Genomic DNA, 19,649 nt, shown 5'->3' on the forward strand with positions numbered 1-19,649 from the left:
CAATTGGATTGAGATCTGGTGATTGTGGGGACCACCTAAGCAAGGTAAAGTCTCCCTCATGTTCTTGAAACCACTCCTGCACAATATGAACACCGTGGCATGGCACATTGTCTTGTTGGAAGAAGCCATCTCCATTGGGATACGCCATCAACACGATAGGAAGAACTTGATCAGCAACTTACGTATGTTGTGCTATTCAGGCGTTGTTCCACACGAACTAAAGGGCCCACATCATGCCAGGAAAACATACCCCAAACCATAACACTGCCCCCACCAGCATGAAGGGTTGTACTCATGCATGTGGGGTGCATGCTTTCATGCTGTTTCCGCCAAATTCTCACTCTGCCATCTGCATGATGCAACTGGAAACGTGATTCATCGGACCACATGACTTTTTTCCAATGCTCGACTGTCCAATCCTTGTGTTTGTCCAATTTGCACAGGGCGAATTGGAGATGTTTTATCTTGGTAACTGCAGACAGCAAAGGTGTTTGAACAGGCCTTCGGGTTCCATATCCCATACGATGCAGTGTACGGCTAATTTGCCTACAAACGTCAGGTGGTCATAATAATCTGGCCACTCTGTGTGTGTGTGTGTGTGTGTGTGTGTGTCTGTGAAAGGAACCTAATTCCAGTGGCTAAGGTATAAATGTCAAGCAATTTTTATTCTTTATAGCTCAGAGATCCCACAGCCAGAATTTTGAAGGAAATAAGAGTGTGTCTGTGTGTATCTGTGTGTGTCTCTGTGTGTGTCAGTGTTTGTCTCTGTGTGTGCTTTTATATGTGTGTGTGTGTGTCTGTGTGTGTGTGTGTGTTTGGGGGAGTTGCTAAGAGTTGCTGGAAGGAGCAGCTGAAGGGCCACCTTGATTAGACTGTGGGCTGTTCTTGCAACAGTCAACCCATGTCCACGTTTCCTGCCTGCTAGTCCATCAACTAAGAATAAAATTCTAAATGGATAATATTCCAAACAAAGGATAAAATAAACCCAATTAAAGAGACGGATAAAAGTAGGAAAGGTTAAAATAACAGAATTAGTGTAAAACAACTCCCTGGGCTGGGTTAGGACCCCAGCCGTAGGCTCTCAAAGCTCCCGCACTCCCTCGCCAGAGCTACTCCCGTCACAGCTGGCGGTTACTCCCGGGAGGGTGCATGGGAGAGGCGACCTGTGGAGACAGCGTCTGCCTCCTGCAGGGTGTATCCCAGCACATAGTGTGTGCTCACTGAGCATTTTCTCCCGCTTGCAGTGTTATTCAGTGAGACCCCGAAAACCAAAGATGTCCAGCGAAAGGACGAGACAAAGATGACAAACAGCCTCCCGCCCCAAGGCCTGAGCCAAGATGGTAAATGATGTCATCATGGTAGGAAAGAAGGAGGACACAGGTGGTGCAATTATAAAGTCAGGCTGGGAAACTAAAAACTTAGCCGGCCAAAGTGAACTATAAACCAACAAGAGGCCACTTGGAAGAGCCTTTGTCCCAACTTCCGCCAGAGCAGGACCCTTTTGCGTTGTCACCTTATGCCGCCGGAGGGAACCTAGGTACCACGCTCTCAGGCTTGGCTTCTCGGCAAATTTTTCTCCATAAAAATAAATAAATAAAAATGGGCATGTGCCCATAATTTCCACGCCTATTTTTTGTTTGTTTTATTGCAGCTTCTCTTCTGGAAAACCTTTTTCCCTTCCTGGCTTAGCTGGGATAACCTGCTACGGCGATTTCCTATTTAAGAGATGTTTTCTACCCAAACCAGTTCACACCATCCTGAAAGTGCCCCGTGGTTTGAAGGGGAATGGAGCGGGAAGGTCTGGACTGGTTGAGGCAGAAAAGGGAGGCAGATGAGTTGGCATGTGGTGGCAGGGGGTCTGCTGTGTTGGAGCGTGTAGAATCCTTCATGTAGAAAGCACCAGGTGACCCCACTGGAGAAAGACCCAGCTGGCCATGGTCTGCAGAGGAAAGGGGCTGGTGTAGTAGTCAAGAACACAGTGAGCTGCTGGGTCAGAAGGCTGGGATTTAAGCTGGTCTTACCACTTACCAGCAGTTTGAACTTGGACCTGTTACCAAACTCAGGGGTTTCACCGCTTGGGGAGTTCCATTGGAGAATGAGACACGGTTGTCACGAGGTTGTTTTATTCATTGGCAACAAGTAAAGGAGACGGGATTCACACCCAAATCTGTCCCCCTGAAGGGAGGCTGAGCCATTGCTTATGTACACTATTTCATCAATTACACATTGATTTCTTATCTGCAGTTGGCTAGTTATCCCTTTGCCTTCCTGTCAGGCTCATCTGACTATAGCAAATAGACAGTCGTACCACATTGTAACACTTAGCAAGAACAGCATTTAGTAAGAATGGCCCAGACCTTGAGACCCTGGTCCTAGCTTCATAATCCCCCCAAGCCTTCTTTTTCTCGCCTGTAAAATGGCAACCACAGGATCAGGAAACAGTGTTTCATGTAGCTGTTGGAATTACATCAACTCATAGCTGCTAAAGGGCTTGGACCCCCATGTGCCAGGCACTGTGCAGTATTTGTTGTCATTGTATTCCTCTGGTGCTGGACATTGGCTGGCTGTGCGACTTGAAAACTAAAGGGAAATACAGTGGGGCCTTGACTTACGAGTTTAATTCGTTCCGTGACGGAGCTCGTAACTCAAATTACTCGTATGTCAAATCACTGTGACGTTCACTGCGCCAACTTACGGTGGGGTATCTGAAGCTGGCTCGTACGTAACCCGAATTTTAGCTCACAACTCAAAGCAAAAAATCGGCCGAGAGATGGCTCTTATCTCGAAAAACTCATTAGTCGGGACACTCGTAAGTCAAGGCCCCACAGTACTCAGAATCCAATCAGGAAGTAGGCATTTCCCCCTGAGGCTATTGTAAGGATCAGGTGAGGCTTAATCAGACACAGGATTGCCTCATGCCTGGACTTCCAAGGCCAGGAAGCTGGATTTAAACCCTGGACCCTCCACATAGTGTGTGGCTTTGGGCAATGACTAGCCCTGGTTATGCCTCAGTTTCTTTACCTGTAAAATGGGGATAACAGGACCTCGGGTGCTGTAATGATAGCTGAGACAATGAATTGGATGAGACCATGCTTGGCCCGTGATAGGAACTCCGCAAACATACTTTGCAATTGTGTGTATAGAAGATGTTTCTAAGAGAAAATGCAGTGATTAAGAAAAACAAGGTTTTCATGGTGAGTCAGGCATTACAATTAAATGTGCACCTGGCTTTCCTCTCTTTTCTCTGGGCGACTCTCCTCCACCCACTCCTCATGCTGCCATGTCTTCCTTCTCTCCGTCCCCTCCATGGAGGAGAAAGGACTCGGTGGAGAAGCCTCCAGCCCATCTGGTTCAAACTCCAGGGAAAGATGCCAAAACAGCCTCCCGAGCCGGGGCCTCGCTGCCTCTGATAAGAAGGCCGAAGAGAGGCGAGTTCTGAAAATTAAACAAATCCTGGTGCCTTTAAAAGGTCACGGGCTCTGAGGTTGGCCGTGCTGTCCGTGACAGATGGCAGGCCGGCCAGCAGGAAGGGGTGTCTGGGGCGCCGGAGAGAGCAGGCCCAGGCCGTCACTCCCGGCAGGTAGGCAGCCTGCCAGGTGATGGAGGGGTCGTCTGCGCAGCTGGCTGTGCTCAGGTACCTGACGACACCACACACCCACAATGCAGCAGTTGTACCCCACCTGGAAGAACAACTCACTTGCCAGGGAAACGTTGGCATTTCTCTCTGCCCCTCAGCAGACAGGGGTGCTCTCTTGGGAGGGTGGGCATCTCTCTCAGCAGCAACACGGGGGCGGGGGGGAGATGGTGCTGAGGGTCCTGCTGGCCCCGTGGCTTCTCCTTCCACAGGGATCTGTGTGAGACTCGTGACACCCATCGCTCCCCTGGCCTTGCCCGAGGGCCTTGGGCTGTGCTGGGTTTTCCAGCTCCTTGCACCTGTGTCGGGTGGATGGAGGGTCCACGCTGGGCCTTGGTGCCAGGTGAGAGGGAGGACAGGCCACTGTGGGGGAGCGGAGGGAGGAGGCCCGACTCTTGGCTGCAGAACATTGACTACTCCCCACGTCACGAGGCTGGCACCGCACAGTGTACATGCCTCGCAGCAGCGCTGTGCGAGTAGCAGGCCCTTCTGTGATCCCGTTGGACAAACGCCAAAGCGGAGGCTTTGGGGCCTGGCTCTGCCTCTCCCTGGCTGTAACCACGAGGTCACTGATTTACGCAGGTCCCTGCTCCTAATGGCGCTACATCACTGCTTCCCATCTCTCAGCCCTTGGCATGGCATGCACTGGTTGGGGTCCCCATTCCTCCACCACTACCGCCAACACCAACCCCAAAATCTGGGAGAGAAAGAAGGCAGAGCAGTTGCCTTTCACAGACTGGAGACCCGAAGAACCTGGACCCCCAGTGCCAGCTCCCCACACCCCAGGTCCAGGGTGCACAAACCTTCCCCGTGCACCACCTCCAGCCCATGGGCCAGAGGGCCACATGGGACATACGCTCCTCAATGTCCTCTGGAAATGAACTTGGAAGTGGCCAAATGCAGTCAACCCCTGCCTTTTCCTATGAGTATGGAAATATGTCATATATTAATTTATGATATGATATATATGTCATATTATATTTATGCATATATCTTGTTACACAAAACATAATTATAAATGTAATAGATACATGCCTACATTCATTCACATACACAGATGTGTATATATAGAGATATAGATATAGATATGAATGAACATGTATATGAATACACGTATATTCATACGTATATGTGAATGGCTGGGTGAGTGATATGGATTGCCACAATCAAATGGGAAGCCACAGAATGTTGCATTTGTTCAGTGGTCCCGGCTCAGGACAGATGTACGATGTGGCTTTGCCACCAGGAAATAGCAGTCGAGCTGGAGAGACTATTCACAGAGCTCCTGGTCCTCCGGGGCACCAGCGTCTTCGCTCTGTGTTTGTATTCACAGGAAAGGGGCCAAGCAAGGAGACCATGTCAGCTTCTGGTTTATCACAGTGGACAGTCACCTGCCATCTGTCGAGTCAAACTTTTGCCTATAAATTGGTAGCAAAGGGATCATATGAAGGTGGTGGCAAAAGGCTGTCCCTTTGGCCACTTGGGTCAATTCAGGAGAAAAGGAAGACCTCGTCAATCAAGTCACAGGTTCACAGCTGGAACATGGGTGCAAAAAGGACACAGGCTGCGAAGTCAGGCCCTGGGTCCAGACACCACCACCCCATACTCACTGCGTCATCTTAAGTCATTTCCTCCCCCCCCCCCACCCTCAATCTTCTCATGTGCACGAGGAGGATAACACTCATCATTTAATACAGTGGTTCTCAACCTTCTGGCCCTTTAAATACAGTTCCTCATGTTGTGACCCCAACCATAAAATTATTTTTGTTGCTACTTCATAACTGTAATGTTGCTACTGTTATGAATCGTAATGTAAATATCTGATATGCAGGATGGTCTTAGGCCACCCTTGTAAAGGGTCGTTGGACCGACAAAGGGGTCGCGACCCACAGGTTGAGAACCGCTGATTTAATACTTAAGGATTAAATAATCAGATAAACTTAAATATGTATCAACTCAAACTATCAGTTACTATCACAGCGTGAAAGCCAACCCATGCCTCCTAAGTGAGCATTTCTCACTCCCACTCACTGTCCAGGTTGTTTAATATCCATTGTGTTTATCCATTGCCAAACATGTCACTATTGGAAATTATGTGTCAGGAAAGATCGTCTCCAAAAATGGCCACCAATAATTCCTCCCCTCCATGTAGGCACCTGCCACTCCTTTCAGTACAAGGCGTGGAGTCCTTTTCTCCTCTTCTTGAGTGTGGGCTGGCCCTGGGACTTGATTTAACCAGTAGAGCATGGAGGAAGGAATTTTCTGGGACATCTGAGCCCTGACGAGGACTGGGGCTGCTGCCTTCCTTCCTAGCCCCCGTGTTGTAAGGATATCCAAACTGGACCACTCAGTGATGAGATACCTGGAGGACGGAGGCTCTCTTGGCATTTCATCCAAATCACCAGGTAGACACGAGCACACGAATGACTCCAGCTGCCATTCCATCAGGCGGAAGAACCATCCAGTTGAGCCCTATCCAAATGCCAGACCCAGGATATAATGAAAAAAAAAAATCAGTGTTGTTTGAGGCTACTAAGTTTGGGGATATTTGTTAGTCAGCGGTCATTTACTTCCCCTCATCTGGATATGGGCCCACATGCTAGGATTTTATTTTTGTTTCCACTGTATCCTTGGGTCTAGAATGGTACCTGGCACTTGGTAATGGCTTATGTATCTTAGTAGGTGGTTGAAGTCATTCTTTCAAATGGAGATGGTATCTTGTTCCAGTGTCTAGGCAAGCAAGATCCTGCCCCTTGTTGATCAAAAACAATGGTGTACAGTCTTTATCTGAAATTACCTATTCTTGTTCAGTAAGGGCAGACAGATGATAGTGACATAAAGCAGGACCATGAGGCAGGGCGATCTGGGAATATCTTCACATGTAACTAGGCAGCCCGGTGTTCCCAGGTCCCCTTTCCAAAGGGTATCCTCCTCACTAAATTCTGGACCCACTGCTTTCCATCTGTGGCCTGCACCCCATTCCTCCCCTGCCCTGTAACAGAAGGGGACCCTCCAGCTTCCAACCAGTGCTGAGCAGATGTGTCTTCCATTTCTGTTCCTTGGCACTGGTTTCCACTGGAGACCGGGTATCTGTGTTCCTCACCGGCTCATCAGCCTAAGAATAGGAAGGTTTGAAGACAGGTGGTTTCTGCTCCCCCTGCCCCCATCTCCCAGCCCACGCATGCTCTGGAGAAAGGGGCTGCTTCTGGCTGTGAGCAAGAGGTGGCAAGGGCGAGAGATGCCCAGCCTTCCATGGCAGCTGCTCCCCTTATCTGTCCCCAAGCATCAGATCCCGGCTTCAGCCATCCCCTCCCCCCCGCCCCAGGCCTGGCCTGACAGGCTTGTACGTTAGCACTTTTCAAAAGCAGTGTCCACTTTGGGAACAGTGTTGGGGCCCAAGAGCAGTCACTTCCTTTGACAAATGCCAGCGTTGACAGCTGGACACTGTTTTACAAACGCTGGCCTCCTGCTTACTCCCCAGGGGGTGCTGGGTAGAGCAGGAAGGGGCTCAGAGACAAGTCTTCACAAGGACAGTGACACTCGAGAGGGCGTCCACTTGGTGGGAATATGTGCACACTGAGGAGGGGCAGTGAGCTCTGGGCCCGACAGGCCTCACTCTGCCAGCTCCATAGCCTGTCCCTTAGCTCACTCCCCCGAACCTCACTGTCCTCACCTGGAAGTAGAGGCAGTTACCATGCTGGGTAGTTTATCTGTTCCTAGTTCACAGATTGCCACAAACTCAGCTGAGAATAGCATGCATTTATTCTCTCAGTTTCTGTTGGGAATCAGTACGTTGCTTGGCTGAGTCCTCTAGCTCGAGGTCTCACAAGACCACACTCCAGGTGCTGCCTGGGCCTGGGGTCTCACCTGAAGGCTGGACTGGGGAAGGATCTGCTCCCAGGCTCCTGTGATGTTGGCAGGATCTAGTTTTCTGCGAGTTGTAGGACTGACGGCCTCATTTCCTTGCCGGCTGTTGGCAGGAGGCTGCCCTTGGTTCTATGCCACATGGGCCTCCCCAACGTGGCCACTTGCTTCACCAAAGCCAGCAAGGGAGAGAGTCTGCTAACAAGACAGAAGTTATAATCTTATGTAACACACCACAGAAGTGACATTCCACCCCTTTGGCAGGTGCTATTGGATAGAAGCAAGTCACAGGTTCCATTCATGCCCAAGGGGATGGTGGTTTTATAAGGGCATGACACCAGGAGGTGAGACTGTTGGGGACCATCCCTGAGCCTCGCTGCCAGGCTTATGTAACTCGTAGGTGGGAATGAAGGAGCTGATATAGTGAAGCGCTCAGTATAGGGCTGGGATTGTCTGTTTAATTGTCTGTCTGGGATCCCAGCAGAACACAGACGGCACATTCAGATGAGGTCCCTTCATTAAACTTCCTTCAAGGTGTGGAAAGGGAGCAGGGAACCAAAAAAGAGAGGCAGTGAAGTCCCCTGGGGCTAGCACGAACAGACACTGTTGACCCCCTACACCTGAGGAGGCAAGGGGAGTGCTATAGACTCATTGGGTCCCTCCTAATTTATGTGTTAGAGGTTGGGCCTCTGGGAGGTGATGAGGTCATGAGGATGGGGCCCTGGTGAATGGGATTAGTGCCCTCATAAAAGAGATCCCAGAGAGCTCCGTTGTCCCTTCCACCATGTGAGGACCCAACAAGAAGATGGCCATTTATGGTCAGAAATCAAGTTGTCACCAGACACCAAATCTGCTGGCACCTGGATCTGGAGACTTCCCAGCCTCCAGGGCTGAGAAATGAAGACAGCATAGACTGGTGGCGTAATCAACAGACATTTGTGATAGCAGCCCTAGCAGAAGGAAAGAGGGGCAGTTTCTAGAACCTGGAGGAGCCTGTGTGGAGAGGGCTGCCTGCCCAGAGCTGCAGCTCCTGGTGGGGCCGACTAGTGGCCCAGCAGGGAAAGGCCCCGAGCTCTCTCCCACGCCTTCCACCAGCCGAACGCCGAGGGAGTCAGAGCAAGGGAGCCCTTGACTGGTCCCCACTGGTCAGCCTCTCCAAAGGTTCGGGTGGATCTGGTGCTGAGAATGCACCCCACAGTCGTCCATGCCAGGAAGTTTCCAGGGCAGCTCGGTAACTACTTTTAAGACTAAAACACCTCTGGGTTCTCAGGCCCTGGAGGTCCAAAGGCCGACACAGCCTGGTCCATGGTCCAGTGCAGGAGCCAGCAAACTGCGGCTCGTGGCCCCAGCTGGCCCACCCCGTCTCCATAAATAAAGTTTTATTGGAACTCAGCCAAGCTCCCCCCTTCGCGTCTTGTCTCTGGCTGCTTTCCCTGCAACGGCAGCGTGGAGTGGTGGCCATAGAGATCGTGTGGCCCTCAAAACGTAAAATGACTGCCGTCTGGCCCTTCGCAGAAAAAACTCGTCATCCCCTGGTCTGGTGGGAAGTTACCAAAATAAGTAAAGCTCTTTTGGAGGACAGGGGTCGGTAGAAATTAAACATCCCTGCTGTGACGCTAAGTATCTGATGGGTGATGCATCAGGGCCAGGGGCAGGTTACCCGGCACAGCTCTGAGGAGGGAGCGTCCCCTGCCTCTCGGGCTCTGCTTTCAAAGGCAGACGTGACATGGCCACACAGTCAGGGCCGTCCCGTCTCATCCTGCCATCGACGCGGTGGGCGCACAGAGACAGCCCTGGGTGCTGGGCGGCAAGAAGGGGAGGCCCCCCAAAAAATTCCCAGGATGCCTCTGGATCCAGTCAGCGTGTTCTCACCAGATTTCTATCTTCAAAGCTTCCTATAGTGGATCCCCCTCTTGTGTTAGGAAATTCATTTTTTTAGGGGGGCAGGACCTAGTGCCTGGGGAAGAGTTTTTGTATGTATATATGTATTTATTTATTTTAATGACAGTTTACTTTCAATGTAATTTGTCTTGGTTTCCGATGTACAGCCCAGTGGTTAGCAATCACCTGTTTTATCGATCGTTAGAGGTAGGAAGTGTCTTCACTGTTTATTCACTCAACAAACGTGAGAGCTCTCTTCTGGGACAGGTGCCAAGGGCGGGGCTGGGAGATCCCTTGTTCCTCTCGGAGCCGCGACCTTGGTCATGAGAAGCCCCTCCTCCATGTGGCCGGTCCTTCCATCTCTGACGTCACTTTCCTCATCCCCAGGAGAGGATGACGTTCTATCCCAAAAGGCAGTCACGAGGCTGGAGGAGCTCGTGGAGGACAGAGGCCCTGTGCTCCCACGCACGCGAGGGTCCTGGCGCGTCCAGCGCAGAGGCAGATGGGGAAGGAGGTGGCCCAGCCAGGGAGAGGGGGGGTAGGGAGTGATGTTTAACAGGTGGGAGCTTCAGTTTTGCAGGATGACAAAGTCCTGGAGAGGAATGGGGTGGTGGTATTTAGTGTCACTTACTCTTTTGTAAAGAGAGAGAATGGGCAGGTAAGCTTTTATGAAGCCTCACTCGTTCGTGGCTGTCGGGCTTTGCTGCCCCCCACTGTGAACTCTTGAACCCCGAGCCCTTTGCTCCTTGCAGCTGTCAAGCGGCCCCCCTACCCCAGCTCATCCGTCACTAGGTCCCTGCGCTCATCCATCACCCCAGGCGCCCCAGGCACCGGCCCATCTCAGTTGGGCCCATACCGCCTGCCTCTTGCCCACCTTCCTCAGCCCGCCAGCCCTGAACATGGGGCTTGTCTCTGCGCCATCTCTCTGCCCCACCCGCCTCTCCTCCCCCCTTGCCTCCAGGACCCTCTCTCCTGCCCTCCCTCGTCCTCCTCCAACTGAGGGAGACACAGGAGCCAGACGGCAGCAGGTGCTACCGTGACCGAATGGGCCCACCTGCCTGGAGCTGCTGCCCTGTCCCATTTCAGGGGAATCTGCGGTCTAAGACAGCACGTGCACGCCAGTCGCCGGGGTGTGTTATGAAGCGCAGAGTCAGCCAGGAGGGCCAGGTGGGAACTGGGACTCCGCCTGTCAGCCCACCTCCCAGGCGGTGCGGATCCTGCTGGCCCAGGGGCCACCCTTTGAGGAGCCACATCTAAGAAGCACCCAATCCCCTACCTGCTGCCTGACCCCCAGGACTCTGAGGAAGAACCCCGATGATATGGGGGGTCTTGCTTGCACACGTTGGGGAAACTCCAATCACCACCATTTGGATGCAGTCACAATGTGCAATCTTAAGTTACCAAGCAGGTCGTTAACCCTCTGGGAGAAATACCATCATTTGGATGCAATCACAACGTGGGGTGCGATCTTTAAGTTACCAAGCAGGTCGTTAACCCTCTGGGAGAAAGATGGGTAGCCAGTGGGATGTAAGTTCTCTTTTTACAAAAGTAATTGAGGAGGGAAGAGGACAAGCTTTCATCGCAGAAGAAACCCAAACAATGTAAGTAAATACAGCCCCGACCAGGGGGTGAACATGAACCCCTTCTCCCTCCTCCCAGCAAATAAGAGTGTGGAAGGAGGAAAGCGGCTGAAGAAACTGGGCCAACACCACCTTGACCAGGCGATCAAGGTCCCACCCCCTGTGAGGACAGCGACGGCGTCGTGGGAACGGCACTTCGCCTCTGTGCTCTTCCTCCCAGTCACCCATCACCCGGTCTCATGGTGAGAAAAACATCAGACAAACCCAATCCAAGGACATCCTACAAAATGCCAGACTGGAACGCCTCAAACCATCAAGGTCATAAACCAACAAGGAAAGACAGGAAAATTCAGAGATTGAAAGAGCCGTGATGAGTAAATGCAATGTGTGACCCCGGATGAGACCTAGAAATGAAGAAAGAAACACGATGGTATGAAAGGTGGTGAAAGCTAAAGTCTGAATGAAGTTTAGCCCAGCCGGTGTGGCTCAGCGACTGAGCGTCGATCTGTGAACCAAGAGGTCGCCGGTTCGATTCCCAGTCAGAGCACGTGCCCGGGTTGCAAGCTCGATCCCCAGTGTGGGGCTTACAGGAGGCAGCTGATGGATGATGTTCCTCTCATCCATGTTTCTCCTTGTCCCTCTCCCATGCCTGCTTTCTAAAAATCAATAAAGACATTTAAAAAATAAATAAAGTCTGAATGCAGTTAAGTTAACAGTTAGGTGCCAAGTTGGTTCCTTCCGGGCTATGCCCACTATCAGTTACTGTCTCAGGGCCCCCCTGGAGGACATGAAGTCCCCGATATTCCCTGTCTCTGCCAGCGAGGGCTGAGCTACTCCAGGGCCCGTGTGCAGTTGCCCCTGGAGAGGGGTGTGGATTCAGGCTACGGAAGCACCACGCCTGGGGATGGGGACACAGGCAGGGGACTGGTACCTCAGGGACCTGGGGGAGAGCCAGCAGGAATGAGTCCCACCCCTCCCGTCCTGGGCGCCGCCTCCTGCCCTCGGCCATCAAGCTGACCGCAGCAGCACCAGCCCCCAGGCTGCTTCCCTCCTTCTGGCCACCGCTGTCCTGGGGCGGGGCCCGGGCTTCCCTGTCGGACCCTCAGTCACCTCTTTGTGAAATGAGATGGTCATTTGATCGGAACGCCATGATCTTTATTCCCTTTTCCCTTCAAAACAGGGCAGAACCTTTCCTTCCAACGGCGTGTCACACAGATGCTTTAAGCATGGAACTTGAATGGGAGGGTGGCAGCGTTCACCTCCCAGTCCCCGAGCCTCGGTGTGGCGGGCACTTCAGCAGATGCTGGAGGGAGGTGAACTGCTAGAAACTGTTTGGAAAGCAATCCAGTGAAATCGCAAAATTCCGTCGTCTTTGACCCACTTCTGGAACTGTCCAGCCAAACACACGTGACAGTGACTCCCCAAAGAACATGGGCGAGGGTTTTGGTTGTGGCACATTTTGTAACATCAAAAAACCCGGCATGCCCTGGCCGGGTGGCCCAGTTGATTGGAGCGTCCCATACAACAACAAAAGGCTGCAGGTTCGGTTCCTGGTCGGGAAGCATCCTGGAGGCAGCCAATTGGTCACAGCAATTTCTCTCTCTCTCTCTCTCTCTCTCTCTTCTCTCTCTCTCTCTCTCTCTCTCTCTCTCTCTATCAATTTAAAAAAACAATAACATATCCTTGGGTGAGGATTTAAAAAACAAAACACTGGCATGGGCCACGTGTCCATCAGCAGGGAGGGGGCTGAGTAATGACGATGCATCCGGTGTGGAATACTATGCAGCTCACAAAAAGAAGGAGGTCCCCCCATGGATTTTAACTTGAAACTACGTCCAGGACATACTAGTGACCAATGCACCCGCAGAATGATGATATGGTGTGATCCAGTGTCTGCAAAGGGGGAGCAATCGCACGTGTACATTTCTTATCTGGACTAAGGAGAGGGTATGGGAAGTCACACATGCAGTGATTGCTGTTGGTTAGCTGATGGTGAGGGTGGTACACCCCTCTGAGTGCCTTCGTTTTCCTTATTTTCATAACTACTACTCAGAGTCACAAAGGTAAGAATTAAAACCAACACCTCTGCGAGCTGCTGGCAGAAGGAGGACAGTGGGAAGGGCAGCATCGGCCTCGCCTTTGCCCCTCGGCCCCAGGCTGTTCTCCCGGCTGGCCCACTGGTTGCAGAGCACCCCGGCCTGTCCCAGCCACCCCTCGCCCTCCCAGCAGCCCTCCTGGGCTGTCTCAGGTTGACAGGGTCCATGCTGCCCAGCCCACCAGCTCTCAGCAGGCCTGCTGCCCCGGCCCTGACCCCAGCTCTCCGAGAGGTTGAAAGGCCACTGTGAGATAACCCAGCTCCGCGCCCCCACCCCACAGGTCAGTTAAAAAGCATCGATGTGGAGGAACCCCCTTGGCTGCCTCTCCAGGGTCTCTTCAGAGCCTCCTGTGATAACAGCCATGAGGTACTGAGCGCCTGCGACGTGCCAGGCTCTGTGCTGGGCCCTTTAACGTTTTCCCGAGTCTCAGCCTCACAGCAGGGCTCACAGTTAAGAGCATGGACTCTGAAGCAAGGCACCTGATATCTCTGGGCCTTAGTTTGCTCATCTGTGAAATGGGAATGATAATAGTACCTTCCTTCCCTGTGGGGTTATTGAGAGGATTAAATGATTATATATGTGTGTGTATATAAAATTACATATATGAGTATGTATACATACATCTCTTAGCTATATGTTCTTTTATCTATATCCTTCTATCTACATATTCTCTTTTCTATATATACTCTTATCTATGTGCATAAATATTTAGTTATATATATGATAGGTAAGTAGCTAGATAGGTGATAGATAGATGATGGATAGATAGATGGATAGATATATGGATAGATGATAGATGGATAGATATATGGATAGATGATAGATGGATAGATATATGGATAGATGATAGATGGATAGATATATGGATAGATGATAGATGGATAGATATATGGATAGATGATAGATGGATAGATATATGGATAGATGATAGATGGATAGATATATGGATAGATGATAGATGGATAGATATATGGATAGATGATATATGGATAGATATATGGATAGATAGATAGGTATAGATAGATGATGGATGGATAGGTAGATATATAGATAGATGATAGATGGATGGATAGATAGATGATAGATAGATGGGTAGATAGATAGATGATGGATGGATAGATAGATAGATAGATAGATAGATAGATAGATAGATAGATAGATGATAGATGGACTAGAACAGAGCCAGTGTTTACGAAGCACTGACCCATGTAATTTGTCTTGTGGTGGACGGTAGAGGGCTCTGGTGTTGAACCCAGACTGGGCCTGGTTTCCAGTCCCGTTTCTGTGGATAATGACGTCTCTCAAGATGATTGGCAGGGGGAGGCTGGTGTCCCCTGTTGCTACCCCTCAGAGAGTTGGTGTCAGATGGGACGTGCCCCTGCCAATTAGGAGCCACTGGGATGAATCTCCAAGGAGAGAAGACCCTGGGCCAGGCTGGGGCCTGGTCTTTGCAAGGATGGGTGGGGGGATGGGTGTGGGGATGGGTGAAGCGCTGGCTCATCTTGCTGCAGAGCAGAAGGGGGCACCGCGTGCACTGCATTCTGGGTGGTCTGTGCACAGCTGCTCTCGGGGTTGCCATACGGTGGCCCTGTCAGAACCTGGTCAGCCAGTGACCTTGGGAGTGTGCTGATGAGGAGGTGGAGGGGAGTCCGCTCCCAGGCCTCAAGGCAGCTCACTGTCTTACCCGACCTTCGTCAAAGGTTGGCCTCGTTCATCTACTAGAGCTTTCTGTAAACGGGGACACTAGCAGACCAGGACCTTAGAATGCTAAAAACAACAAAATTGTCTGTTCATGGTTAAAACATTACAGTTCAATCCACTGGACCTCTGGCTGGGTACATTATGCGTGCTCTCTCGTTTCCGTCTCCCCACGACCCCCATGAGCTGGGACTCTTTTAGTTCCCAATTTTCAGGCAAGGGACTGCAGAACTGACAACATGAAAAGCTGTCACTTACCAAGCGCCCACCCAGCACTGTGCCGAATACGTTCCTCACAAGGTTGCTATGAGGAGTAGACAATGTGGGTAAAAGGGCTGCTCTCCCCATTTCTCAGATGGGAACACTGAGGTGCGGAGAGCTCCAACCACTCATCCAAAGCCTCGGAGGGAGCGAGTAGCAGAGCTGGGATGCAAACCAGAGGCTTTTCGGGCTCCAAGTGCCTTTCTCCTTCCGCAAAGGGCTGCTTCTGCTTGAAGAACGCGGGGGACCCCTTGTGGCAAAATTGCGCCTCGTCTGAAACCAGTTCCCACAGAAGGGGGAATGGTGGGCTGGCAAGGGGAGGGGTGGGGAGGCTGGCAGGAGAGATGTTTTCCCCCTTTGTGGCAAGAGAAAGGGAGACTCCCCTGAAAGCAACTGAATTATTTCGTCTCAGCTGTGGTAAGAGGGTGAAAAATGAAAACCAACCCAAATGTGCAACAACAAGAGATTGCTTCAGTCAATCCATTTATATAACGCCCTGCAAGAGGCCGCTTAAGCTGGTGTCACAGGACAGTGAGTAATTTGGAAAGAAAATGTTCAAAAGCTTCGTGGAAAAGCAGGCTGGAAGCAATCATGTCCGACCACTCCGTCTTCTAAAAAAATAATCTGCATCTTACATCCTCTCGGCCATGCAGTAAATCAGCGGTGCCTGCTGATACCCGGATGGTAAGATTGATTATAGGCGCTTTTTAAATATCCTTTCTTCCTACTGGTAGTCTCCAAATTTGATACACCTAACCGCCTTATTTTTCCTCTGGATAAAAACACTGTCCTATTAAGAAGATTAAAACTTCTTTTTATCATTCTAGGAGAGAAGAAAGTCCTCGCCCTTTGAGGTCTCAGTCTACCCACCTATACACGACCTTCAAATGACCCAATGGTGTCCCATTACTAGACACACTGCTCATGTTTTGGGATGTTCTCAAAGTTGGGGTGCACCCAAAGAGCTCTTCTAGTGGGGGTGAGAAGGTTATATCCACCGTTCATTTCCACCCCTTCCCTGTCCCACAACCCCCTGGGGAAGGCAGGATGCCTGATTCTACCCATTTGACAGAAGGGCAAGTCACTGGCATGTGCACTTCCGGTTCTCCAAACTCCATTCATGAGTTGCAGCTAAAATTCTCCAAAGTGGGGGACCCTGCAGCCCCTGCTGGGCATGGTCTGAGCACCCCCTGCCAGGAGTTTCAGTCAATCCTCTGATCCAGGTCACTGGCTGCCCACATGACAAGGATTTCACTCATGGACACAGCATGCCTCAGTGTTGCTTTCTGTCAAATGGGGCAACAACTTGCATCTTGAACCCTTCCTACCATGAGTTGGACGGGACTGGCAAAAACTGAACTGGCTGGGCCCTGGCTGGGTAACTCGGTTGGAGCGTCGTCCCAGTGCGCCAACGTTGCAGGTCAATCCCTGGTCAGGGAACATGCAAGAAGCAACCAAATGAATGCATAAGGGGGTGGAACAGCAAACTGATCTATCTATCTATCTATCTATCTATCTGTCAAATCAATATATTTTTTTAAGAATTGAACTCTAGCCAGAACCGGTTTGGCTCAGTGGATAGAGCGTCGGCCTGCGGACTCAAGGGTCCCGGGTTCGATTCCGGTCAAGGGCATGTACCTTGGTTGCTGGCACATCCCCAGTGGGGGGCGTGCAGGAGGCAGCTGATCAATGTTTCTCTCTCATTGATGTTTCTGGCTCTCTATCCCTCTCTCTTCCTCTCTGTAAAAAATCAATAAAATACATTTAAAAAAAGAAAAAAAGAATTGAACTCTATGTGGCCAACAAGGACCAGTCCTTCCCCTAAGCCTGTCCTTACAGGTGGGGGTGGGGGTGAAGGATGAGGTTGGGTGAAATCTGGAGAAGGGGTGGGACATTTGAGAGCACCTAGAAGGAACACTTTTAGAGAAGCATGCCTTTAGAATACCCCCAGGAAAGGTGTCACGCCCTCTGCCTGGCACTTGGTAGGTGCCCTGCAGGTATTTACAGAAATCCAGCTGCCTCACGCTCCATCAGCCACATCCTCAGGCTCGGCCTGTCCATGCCTCTAGCCAGCGAGTCCCCCCAGCTCTGGCATCTTCCTCTGTCCGGAAGGATCAGCCTTCCCAGATCGGGGTGGGCTTCTGGCTGCACCAGCCTGCTGCCTCTTTCTGCAGAGCATTGAAACCAGTCAAGCAACTGATATGTCATGGGACATGGAGCCGTGGCAAAGCGGTTAGAGGTCTGGCCCTGACCCTGGCTCTGCCACTCGCTTTGGGGGGACCTTATGCACTTCCCTCTCCTCATCTTTCCTGGGAAGAAACTGAGGCTCAGAGACGAGCAGTGATTCATCCAAGTCACACAGCTGCTACGTGGCAGAGGAGAGGTTAGAACCCAGGGCTGTCTGGACTCAAAGCCCACTTTCCTCCCGCTCTGCCGCCTCTGCTCGGCCTCTGGGCCTGGACCGCCCTGGCAGGTAAAAAGGGAGCATCCCAGCTTAGGTGGGGCCACCTGGTGGCAGAGCCAGCTTTCAGATGCTGTCTGAGCCCTGCATGAGCAAAGGTGGTGGGTGGACCTCCAGGCAGAGCCGGGGCCCCAGCCCAGCCCAGCCCTCTGAACCCAAATCCAGATGCTAAGAAGGTCCCAGGGGGTTCCCATGCAGCAGCCTAGACACCCCATGAGTTACAGGTGTACCCTTTATTCCTCCCACCCACTGGCTCTCAGACACTGATGGTCTCTTGGCTCCTCAGTGGGGCGTGGGGGAGCTGTGAGGCCCCCTGAGTTACACTCGATGTTATTTACAGGCCAGCTCTCACCTGGTGGAGCTTGTTTATTGAGCACTGACTACATACAAGGCTCTGTGCTCAGGGCCTGGTGACTCACATCAAACTCTCCTGCCCTCGGAAGGAGGGGGCACCATTGCCCTGTTGCCTGATGAGGAAGTAGAGGCGCTACTGTGTCACCTCCTGGGGACACCTGGTGTTTGGAGCTACCTGGGCCGAGGTCGTGGTTCCCAAAGTGTGGTCTGGGCCAGCGACAGCAGCAGCACCCGATTGCAATTTCCTCCACGACAGAGGCAGCCTCCCTCTCCTGCCCCCTCCCGGGCAGGGCACCTGCAGTTCCTGAGGTCACGGGGCCCAGGCTGCTGCCAGGGCTGAGCTCACGGGATTCGCAGCCTTGCCGTCCTGGACAGACTACTTTGGGTCACGGTCTCTCTTTAAGAAGAAACTGACCTGCTTGGACCCTGAAGGCTCCCAGTTTCCGATCCACCGGCGACTGCAGTGGCTCCCCTCAATCGGCTCCTTCTCCCAGGCCGTGCGAGTGCCCTCGCCCTGGAAGGACTAGCTCCCGGGCCCCCTGCCCGGCTGGGCCAAGATACACAGCTCCCACCTTTCCACCGAGCCCGGGGCCAGCTGTCTCGGAGAGAACGGACCACTTTGTGAGTCCTGCCGGCCGCCCTGCCCGGGGTGGTCCTGGCATCCCCAGGAGCCTGGCCTCCAAAAAACCGACGCCGGGCTCTGGGGCCATGCACGCCAGGGAAGGCCACATGCCCCCTCTCTTGTCAGAGGTCCAAGTCGTTCTAGAAGCGTCCGATGGTGGTTTTCAAAAACCTTATTTTACTTCTGTTCTGAAATAAAATGATCTTATAGCCGAAGGAAAGGCATGTGGGTGGGGGACCGCCTGCGCACGGCGAGCTGATGAAGAGAGACACACCCTCTGCCTCGCGCTTTAAGAAACTGACGGCAACTTGGGGTTCGGACCTCAGCTTTCCAGGAAGAGTTTTCCCGACGTCACTTCAGTCAACCCCAAGTCTCCGGGTCCTGGAACGGGCCGGTTACCCCTTCTCCGCCATAAGACACTCGGTAGGTGCATGCCACTCTCTCCTGAATGGAATTTAGTAGCATCTGTGACACAGGTCACCCTTCACCGTCACCTTCCCGCCACAGTATCTCTTGACGCTGTGACTGCTTGGCTGTGGCCACCTCCAGCGTAGCAGCCACCGGCACCAGGATGGCCACACTGGCTCCTCCTGGCCTCCCTGCCTCCATGCTGCCCCCTGCAGGTCACTCCTCAAAACAGCCGGGGAGGGCTCTTCGAAGTAAGTCGGCTCCCGGTACTGGTCTGCAAGTTCCCTGGGGATTGAACAGCCTTTTGTGAACAGAAAGCGACGCTCAGTGAATTAGGACGAGAGGGGGCCTGGCTCGGCCCGGTCACAAGGACCCCCCTCCCCCCGGATAAAAAAGCCCGGAGAGCACGAGGCGTGAGGACGGAAGACTGCTCGCCTCCCCCAGAGAGCAGGGCCCAGACAGGACGGCCACTCTCGCCACGGCCACGCCACGTTGTCCTGCAGGTTACAGCCCCGGACTTAGGCGAGAAAAGGAAATAAGAGGCAAGCGGACTAGAAAGGAAGTAAAACTGTGTCTCCTCACAGATGCCCGACCCCCTGGGGCACGCAGCCCGAGAGTCCTGATTCACAGCAGGTACTGATTCCTGTGGCCGATTTGAAGACACTGGAACGGTGTCCCCGAGTGAGCGGCGGGGAAGACGTGTGCAGAGCCGGCCTAGGAATCACGTCAGGTTCCAGAGGAGACCCCCATCCTCTCACCATGGTTCTCCCTCCGAAAGCCCTGCTCTGAC

At 52.3% G+C, this 19,649-nt stretch overlaps 1 protein-coding gene across 1 annotated transcript in view; it reads right to left on the reverse strand.

Moving 5' to 3' along the window:
* Positions 1 to 19,060, reverse strand: part of LOC102246104 (DNA-directed RNA polymerase II subunit RPB2-like) — a 47,364-nt gene extending 28,304 nt beyond the window's left edge. Inside the window, 1 exon segment of the mRNA XM_014537717.1 lies at positions 18,946 to 19,060. Coding sequence (XP_014393203.1) covers positions 18,946 to 19,060 — 115 coding nt within the window.
* Between the last annotated feature and the right edge of the window lie 589 nt (positions 19,061 to 19,649).

This window comes from Myotis brandtii, unplaced genomic scaffold (genome assembly GCF_000412655.1).
Source record: "Myotis brandtii unplaced genomic scaffold, ASM41265v1 scaffold181, whole genome shotgun sequence".
Lineage (NCBI taxonomy): Eukaryota > Metazoa > Chordata > Mammalia > Chiroptera > Vespertilionidae > Myotis > Myotis brandtii.